At 39.4% G+C, this 10080-nt stretch overlaps 1 protein-coding gene across 2 annotated transcripts in view; it reads left to right on the top strand.

Annotated features, from left to right (window-relative positions):
• runx1 (RUNX family transcription factor 1) overlaps positions 1-10080 on the top strand; it is a 54960-nt gene that overhangs the window by 25695 nt on the left and 19185 nt on the right. Inside the window, exon 1 of one of the 2 annotated variants that reach the window (XM_083937657.1) lies at positions 9071-9197. The exons of the other annotated variant lie outside the window; for it this stretch is intronic. Within the exon in view, the coding sequence (XP_083793783.1) occupies positions 9170-9197 (28 nt within the window). The 5' untranslated portion in view covers positions 9071-9169. Of the gene's footprint in view, positions 1-9070; positions 9198-10080 lie in introns of those variants that run through there. 2 annotated transcript variants of the gene reach the window in all.

Genomic DNA, 10080 nt, shown 5'->3' with positions numbered 1-10080 from the left:
AATGCCATGTTTGCGATTGTTGATGCCGATAATTTGCGACAAGGCACTGCCCTCTAGAGGATGTGTTGCGTAACATCCATAACAACGCTGAAACCAGACAGAGGTATGAAGGGTAGTGCCGGAGACAACGTTTGGAACGGACGGACAAATTTTGTCCGGATCAGGGGATATGAATCCACCTTTAGACGTTACTTTGTTGCCAAGGATTTTCCAGAGATTCTCTATGGGGTTTAGATCTGGATTCTGGGCCAGTCATTCCATTGTTTCAATATTCTTAGCTTCAAGGAACTGGTTCACCTGTTTTGCAGTGTGACAGGGGGCATTGTCTTGTATGAAAATTGCAGCTGATTGGGAAACAATTGAATTGAATGTATTGCAGGTTGCGGATGGAGGTTCACATAAACATTTGCATTCACCCTGCCATGGAGCTGTACAGAAGGCCCAACTCTTGCTGTTTACTGGGTTCAGTCTCTCCCCAGTCCCACACCGAACATAATATTTCCCATCGGACCCAAATAAACTGAACGTCATCTCATCACAAAGTCACTCTGGACCAGTTCTCCTCTGTCCACAAAACATGCTCCTCGGCAATGGCAAGCCTAGCCTTTTATTCTTTCTGCTGATGAGAGGTTTGGTAACTGAAGAGTGGGCTTTCACTCCAAAAAGTCTTAAACAGGGAGACACTGTGTGCAGAGACAGATCCTTGTCCTGTTCAGCACTGAACTGAGGACCAACTCTAGCTGCAGAGTTGTACTGATTCCCCATTCAGAGTCTTCTTATAATCCTGTCCTCTCGTGCACTTGTTTTACGTGGCCGGCCGCCTTTTTGAGTGACTTAAATTAATCTGTGTCCTTGTAAAGTTATAATATTCTTGAAATCACAGACTGTGAACGCCCAACCTCTCTCTGATGGCTGAGAGAGAAAAACGTTAGTACAGCAGTGGTATCCGGCCAGGTACTGAATATATAAAAATGGACTAAAGAGATATCGGAGAGTTCACCGTGTCATTTAAACAGGATGTCCAATATTCAACCACAACATCCAAAGAGCAGGAAAGAGGGAACAGGGAGCAGGTTTTTTTGTTCTCGTACAGAAAATGACAGTGTGTCAGTCATAACAGGGGCCTCAATGAAACCATCTTTATCAATTAGAGATGCACCGAACCGATACCTTGATCGGATATCAACTCCGATATTGACTAAGTGTTGTTTCTTTCTTTTTGCTGCTAATGTACACTTTATTTGTTAAGAATTAATATTAAGTACATTTATATCTGTATCACATGGCAAGGTATGCAGTTCATTCATTCAACAGTAGGATCGGATCGAAATCGGGTACCAATACGCTCTGCCCAGGTATCGGATAAGATTTGATCGGAAAAAACTGGATCGGTGCATCTGTACGATCAAACAAATGTTTAAACACAGATCCAGAAAGATGCTGAAGGGACAACTCAGTCAACTGTTCAGCACTCGACTCCAACAAACTCCAGTCGCTCAAGTGCGTGACCTCGATTTTCCACCAGAAGTTGAAGGAGAGAGGGAGGAAGAGGGAGGAAGAGGGAGGAAGAGGAGAAAATCATTTGAGTAGCTAAATGAAATTAGCAGCTTTAAAGAGCCCGAGGGCAGAGTGGAGTCTTGTCCCCTGTGGCTACGCTTTAGAGAAGGAGGGAATGAATTCAGCTTGACTGGATCCTCTCCTCCTCCTCCTCCTCCTCCTCCTCCTCCTCGCCACCTTCTCCCTCACTTTTTTCTGTTTTTACTAATATGCAGGGTGAGATAGGAGGAGGGGGAGGGCTGAGGTGATGATTGAGGACTATAAAAGCAGTTTTGAAGGTGAGGACACGCTGGAGATTCTCTTTTCTCACTTTAAGTGGACTTTGGACTAACAAAAAGTGAAGAACTTCTTTTCCTTCTACCTTTTCCTTTTCTTCCCTTTCCCCCCCTCGTCTGATGATTGTTCCGGTTGATTCCCTCTTTTCTCTTCCCTCTGGGTGTTTCTGCTGCGTCTGCACCCAGGATTGAAGCATGAACCCTGGGGCGTTCTCCAGCTCGGGGCCCCTGTCCTGGGCCATGTACCTGATGAGGAAGGGCCGGACAGGCAGCGGACTCTTTGGTAAAGCTGATTGTTCTTCTTCATTACCTCCATCACTGTTGTCTTCATCACTCAGTGTCAGTCAGTGCTTTTCTTAATGATGTGGAAACCCAATCATCCAATGATCATGTTCATGTGGACTCTTACTTTAACGCCAATGCTTTTCTCTGGAACTGAAAAGCAGTGGTAAAGTAAAGACTTTTCCAGTCCTGTGTCATCCCTGTACAGTAACATTATACTTCTCACATTCACCTCCTTGGATTTCTAATTCAAACGGGATATTATAATAATATCTGCTTCTATTGTTTCTTATTAGAGTAGAGAGTTGAGAGGTTTTAGAGGTTGTTGGGCTGTTGTGGGTTCCTCAGGCTCTGGTTATTCTTTACAGCCAAGTGTCCCCATCAAGGATATGAACATTTCCTCATCTCCCAGTTTAAGGACAGGGAAATATTGAGCGTCAATGCAGAAATGTTGTCACCAGTAAAGGTGAGGTTTCATGCAGGCCATCAGGGTTTGCAGACTAACCCTGATGTATGTCTTTTCTAGTCCTGAACATAACCAGGTTAGTTCCCTAATGTTTGTCTTTTTATCAAACCAAAGCACAATCTTTCTCTAACCGGAAACATAACTAGGTTAGTTCCCTAATGTTTGTCTTTTTATCAAACCAAAGCACAATCTTTCTCTAACCGGAAACATAACCAGGTTAGTTCCCTAATGTTTGTCTTTTTATCAAACCAAAGCACAATCTTTCTCTATCCGGAAACATAACCAGGTTAGTTCCCTAATGTTTGCCTTTTTATGAAACCAAAGCACAATCTTTCTCTAACTGTAAACATAACCAGGTTAGTTCCCTAATGTTTGTCTTTTTATCAAACCAAAGTACAATCTTTTGCTAATAGTAAACATAACCAGGTTAGATCCCTAATGTTTGTCTTTTTATCAAACCAAAGCGCAATCTTTCTCTAACCGGAAACATAACCAGGTTAGTTCCCTAACACGAACGTTTGGCTTTTTATCAAACCAAAGCATGATCTTTCTCTAATCGTTAACATAACAAGGTTAGTTCCCTAACACGAATGTTTGTCTTTTTATCAAACCAAAGCACAATCTTTCGCTAACCGTAGACATAACCAGGTTAGTTCCCTAATGTTTGCCTTTTTATGAAACCAAAGCACGATCTTTCTCTAACCGTAGACATAACCAGGTTAGTTCCCTAATGTTTGCCTTTTTATGAAACCAAAGCATGATCTTTCTCTAACCGTAAACATAACCAGGTTAGTTCCCTAACACTATTTTATTATGTCACCAGAATAAAATGTTTGTGTTGTATGTTTCTGCGAACAACAGATATATTTAATATCAACGTTTGAGCAGCACGTTCTCATTCCCTGCACGCCACGTAGCGGCACTTTTTAACAACACGTGTTTATCTTTGTGAATTCATACAAACACTCTCAGCGTTCCTGAGGTTTAGATATGAAATGAACACGGTTATGTTAAAGATGGTGTTTGGATTCCATGAGCATTGGGTTGTGTTTTTCTGTTCTGATGTGATATTTGCTCAGAGGATCTTTTATTTCTTCAGTGGTGATTTTACAATATCCTTTGATACATTCAAAAGCATCCAAATGGAGAAATACTCTGGTGTATTTAGTTCTTACAGTGAATCTGCTTTTATTCCATTTTTCATGGTACAACATATTAATAGTGTGGAGCGATGCTGGTATCAATAACTTTGATAGGCGATTGTGAGCAGGTATTGACTGTGGATCAGATGAGCGGCTCACGTTACAAGTGAGTCAGTGTGAAACGCTGGCAGAGCGAAATCCAACTCCTCTGCCTCCGTCATGTCTTTCCTCTCTCTCTCTCTCTCTTTCTCTCTTTTATTCTTTAAACGTTCATTTCCCCCACACACACACACACACACACACACACACACACTTAAAGGACGACTTTGTTAGCAGGGCTCATTAAAGACTTATCATATTTATTCCAGAACATCCATGAATTCAGGGGTTGTTTAAAGGTTGAATATGTAGAATCTTTATTAAAAAGCTATATTTCATATATATATAATATATAATATAAAATATATATATATATTTAAAAAAATGCACAAGGCATTTTGAGGAGTACAGAATCAAAGTGTTGCTTTTCCATAAAAAAATATATTTAGTCTGATTTTATATTTTAAACATTTTTTGACGGGTTTGACAATGATTTTCTGTTTCCATTGCACCAGTCAATAGCGTTGGGCGTTTCGGGTTGCCAGGTTTGTCTGTTGTTGGGTGCAGCTACTGTAGGCTGGCACTGGGTGAAATGGAGTTTGCCAATCCTGCAGCTGCTAATTTGTCCCAGCAGCTGAATGAGCGGAGACGGGCAAAAACCAGAGTCACTGTAGGCCGAGCATTCACTCCATGGACTGAGAGAAAGGAGAGAAACGCCATTCAAACGCACGCCCAAATGGCTACGTTCCTCCTTGATCGCTAACATCATTTTCATCTTTACTTAGCTGGAACGGCTAACGCTAACAGCTAAAGCTAACTGTCAGTCAAACTCCTTTAATTCTTGTTTTTATGGTGCAATTTGCTGGAGGGGACGGGTTCAAACAGGCTCAAACAGGCTCCGGTCTCCTGGAGGCTACTGGGCCGGGTCTGACCAACCTGGCGACCCGAGTGCTTTTAATTATATTTTGTTGTTGCGACTACGGTCTTGAAACACTAGATGGTGCTGTTCTGCTCATTCTCCGTACTCAACCTTAAAGTTACACTTTCTAACTGACTGTTTCAGATGATCATGTTTGTGAAGCGTGCCACAGATGACCATCAGGACGTTAATGTCTCTAAGATGATGTATGTATAAGCAGCTGTGAGCATCAGTGTGTGTGTGTGTGTGTGTGTGTGTGTGTGTGTGTGTGTGTGTACGTGGCTCCAGGCCTCACACATCTATAGTTTCATCCTCCACACTGTGAATTATTGATAAGTGTGGTTCTGTGAGGAATAAATGTCCAGTGTCAGATTTAATGACACTAACTTTGATCAAAGTGAGGGTTGACAGAAGTGCTTCAGCCGCAGCTTTAATAACTGATCGAATATATACGACGATACCAGCGTTCCTTATGCCTTTTTATGTATTTAACGGTGACAATCGAGGGTAAACAAGTGAAAAATACATCTTTTTTCTGAGGGCAAATCCCGTCAAGACCATCCCCGGCCCAGGTCAGAGTGGAGGCGTTTACATTTTTTATCACCACCCTTTGGCTACAGAGAGGGACGCACAGGCAGACTGGCGTTTCCCTAAAACTCCTCCGACAGCGCGTTGACTTAAATCACATGCAGGACGATGAAGCAGGGAAGGCCAAAGTTTGACTCCACAACAGCTTTTATACCGGCCATGTCTGATACGATAGACTGATGGTGAAATAATGGCTAACACTACACAATGCTGCCCTAACTTAGAGCGTACTGTTGTGGAAATGGATTCTTCAATAAAGATCAACAAACAGGATCAGCTTTTTCTCCGTGGTTTAATTTGCCAAAGCATTTTCCTCTACAGACAAAACTACGTTCATCCCTGCATCCTCACAAAGTTAGAGTCTAGCAGGAATGACGATGGGCCAAATCTCGCACAGTCTTTTAGGTGAAGAGACAGGACGCGCTAAGCCTTGGTTGGGTGACGTCTTTAGACCAAACAAAAACCTGCCTTAGACATTACAATTCTGAACATTCTGAACCTCTCTCATCACAAGGTCTCTAACACAGGGTACAGATGCACAAATATGCCAATATATCATCATGACTTAGTTATTTGTGTTATCCATTAAGAAGGTGAGACGGAGGAGACACTGAACTGTGTCTGACTTGACAAAACTATGATTATGAATTACAAATATCCAAAATTCCCACAACAGTACCGACCACTAACTTTGCGCGTAGGTCGCCCCTTATTTCACACGTGTACTAAGTAACTTACCACTCAGCATCCTGTTTCCCTTGTGCATTTACAGTGTAACTAGTCTGCGTCTTAGCACGTAACTCCAGTTAACTTAAATCCTGCTTTACACCAACTTCCACAGAAGTACAGTTACTCTTGTTCACTTCCTCCACTCGTTCCCCCGCGTTTTACAGTATAACTAGCTAACTATTACTAACTAACTTTGTCTTAGCACGTAACTCTACGTACAGCGTAACCAGGGGCGGATTAAGGTGGTCAGGGGCCCCTAGGCTACTGTTTGTTTGGGTCCCCCACATTATTTATCCTGCTTTATCAGACCCCTGCTAGAACGCCACCTTGAAAAATCGTGTCAATTTCGGACTTTTCGCTGTTCTTTCAGTCGTTTCCTTTTCACCTTTCCTTTCTGACATTTTGCTGTCTAATAACAGTGAGCGACGTATCATTTGACAACAGTTTGACCTTATGAACCCAGCCACATGATTGGGTAAATGTGTCCGATATCTACCCAATCACCGACTTATTTTTTTTAAATGTTTCTAAGGGCCCTAATAGGAGGCATTTATCCCCCCGGTGTAGTAAATTAAAAAAAACTCCAGGGCCCCTGCACACCTGGGGCCGCAGCCTGGCCTGTGCATTAATCCATCTCTAAGCGTAACTCCTGGTCATTTCCCACCAATCATTTTAAATCCCAGTTATATTAGAAATGAAATAGTCTACTGTACAACATGTGCATAATTGTTACAATACATTTTCAGTGTCAGAAGGGACATTTCACCCCTACTAAAGAGATGTATATTCGTTAATTAATTGTATGGTTTGGAGTATTGAGAAATGGGTATATGAGTATAGAAAGTGGCTAATAAAAGGCTGGCTGGTAGCAAACTTACCCCTCTAAAATGCACGTCTATGAAAAACTATACAGTAATAAACCCACAATAATGAGTCATTCCTTAAAGAAGGTTATAACAGAAAACACATCCACATCCATGATCGTCCATAAACTTTAAGAACAGTAAAGTAATTAGTGTGAAAGTAGATCTTCATTCCCCTGTAACTATGAGCCCCGTTATCTCCTCCTCAGTGTGTAAGTTCACTGCAGTCCTCCTGGAGTTACCTGCTAACTGTCCACTGACACACTACGGGATTCAATCAGTTATTATAACACTTATTATGTTAGTTATTAAAACATTTATTATATTTGTTATTATAACACTTATAACACTTATTATATTAGTTATTAAAACATTTATTATATTTGTTATTATAACACTTATAACATTTATTATGTTAGTTATTATATAATTCATTATATTTGTTATTAAATGAGTTATAATAACACTTATCATTACATTTATTATGTTTCTTATGACATTTATTATATTTGTGATTCAATCAGTTATTATAACACTTATTGTTTTGATTATTATATGATTCATTATGTTAGTTATTCAATGAGTTATTGTAACACTTGTTATTACATTTATTATGTTAGTTATTATATAATTTATTATATTTGTTATTAAATGAGTTATTAAAACCCTTCTTATATAGTTATTAAATGAGTTGTATCACTTGTTATAACATTTATAATGTGAGCTATTAAAACATTTATTATATTTGTCAATAAATTAGATATTATAGCACTTATAACATTTATTATATTACTTATTATAACACTAGTGTTTTATTGTGTTATTGTGCGTGCGTGTGTGTGTGTGTGTGTGTGTGTGTGTGTGTGTGTGTGTGTGTGCGTGCGTGTGTGTGTGTGTGTGTGTGTGTGCGTGCGTGCGTGTGTGTGTGTGTGTGTGTGTGTGTGTGTGTGTGTGTGTGTGTGTGTGTGTGTGTGTAAAGGAAAACTATTTAAATATATCAGTGACGCATGGAAATAAAACCTTGTATAGGATTTTAATCTAATAACAAATATGTTTATTAAACATGTAATAATAATATAATGTGAAGCTGTAACATTTATTTACCACTTCAGTGTTTTAACAAAGATTTATTTCCTTAAAAAACAACAACGTTTCCTCGGCATTTATGGATCATAATTCTCAATAATACACAGGATATTTTGTGTGTGTGAGTGTGTGTGTGTGTGTGTGTCAGGACTGAGATCACCTGCTGCCCCCTGTTGTCTCTCTGCGGTACTGCAGCACATGGGTCTTATATTAGTTATAATAACACTTATTATATGAGTTATTCTAGAGGCATGAAGTTGTGTAGGTTCAAACATGAAGAGAATCCATTTTTTGTGTATAGATTTATATACACACACACACACACACACACACACACTCACACACACACACACACACATCTATTCATATGCGTGTGTGTATTTGACAGTTGTATATTTGAGCACGTGGTGAATTGAGGGGGTTTTGTGCGGGAAGTGCAGCTCTGCTTTAAACCCCGCCTCCTGTCGGACGGACCCGCCGCTGATTGGTCAGTCCCGTCGTAGTGACAGGCAGCGGGGCGCCTTCCTATTGGCTAAGCGCTGCAGCTGCAGAGGTGTGCCGGTCAAAGCCTGGAGCTGTCAGCCGGCTCTGCATTCATTCATGTGGAGGAGCGGAGGAGGGACCGAGCTGCCGTGTGTCCGAGCTTCTCAACTTCTTTATGCTTCATTATTTCATACAATATCTTTATAATATTCTAAATATTCTTTATAATTGATTCTTTATTGCGAGTCTGAGAGCTGGAAACATTTCTGTCCCGCTGCTTTTACGCACGAAACCGCTCAACTCCGGCTGTGCATTCAATCATGTGGAGGGGCAGAGAAGAAAGCGACTTGCCGGTGTGTCCGAGCTGCTGAACTACTTTATTATTTTATTCTTTATTATTATATCCTTAATATCCAGAATATTTTTTATTGTGCGTGTAGGAGCCGGAAACATATCTGTTCCGCTGCTTTTACGCACGAAACCGCTCAACGCCGGCGCGTCAGGAGAAGTTTTTACGCGGACCAGAAGAAGAAGAGAACACATGGGACATTAAGAGAGAGACATTTATCCAGAAGACAAACCGAATCATACCGGAGCTTTGATCTTTGGATCTTTGGAGGATCCACTTTAGACCCGGGTCTGGAGTCTGGAGTCTGGAGCGGGGACGCACTGGGGCATAAATGGTTTATCTGTGGGACGCGAAATACGGTACAAGTCATTTCTCTAATGATTCAAAATAACAATAACAATGTAACTACTATTATTTTTATTATTATTATTATTGTTATTATTATTAATATTATTATTATTATTATTATTATTGTGATCACGTGTCGTCATGTAGAGTTAAATTCACTTTTATGATCATTTATGAATCATAAATTAAAAGTGCAGTTTGATGAGATATTAAACATCTTTCCTGCAGATTATTATTTTTCCTAAACGTGAAGTATTAAATAGATTTTTTTAAAAACACAAAATATTTCTCTGAGACTCTCTGATAAGAGTCAAATGAGATGATCATATTTCTGCTTTCATTCTTCTTCTTATTATTATTATTATTCTTATTATTATTATTAATTACATCAAAGAGGTCTGAAACTTTATGATTCAAATATTCACTCATATGAGACTGAATGAAATTACATGATTGACTCTATATACAGTATCAGAGACTGTGTACTATTTGAAGAAAAGGAAAACTATTTAATTATATCAGTGACGGATGGAAATAAAACCTTGTATATGATTTTAATCTAATAACAAATATGTTTATTAAATATGTAATAATAATATAATGTGAACCTGAAACAATTATTTACCACTTTAGTGTTTTAACACAGATTTATTTCATTAAAAAACAACAACGTTTCCTCGGCATTTATGGATCATAATTCTCAATAATACACAGGATATTTTGTGTGTGTGTGTGTGTGTGTGTTGCTGCAGTCTTCAGTTTCATGACAGTGTGTGTGTGTCACCGTGCTCTTTATATACAGTATACAAATATAAACATATATAAATACATATTTACATATATAATATGATGTGAGGCTGAGATGCCGGAGGAAGAAAAATTCTTTTTTTTTTC

Source organism: Echiichthys vipera (genome assembly GCF_963691815.1).
Source record: "Echiichthys vipera genome assembly, chromosome: 23".
In the NCBI taxonomy this organism is placed as follows: domain Eukaryota; kingdom Metazoa; phylum Chordata; class Actinopteri; order Perciformes; family Trachinidae; genus Echiichthys; species Echiichthys vipera.
This window is presented reverse-complemented; position numbering and strand designations above follow the sequence as displayed.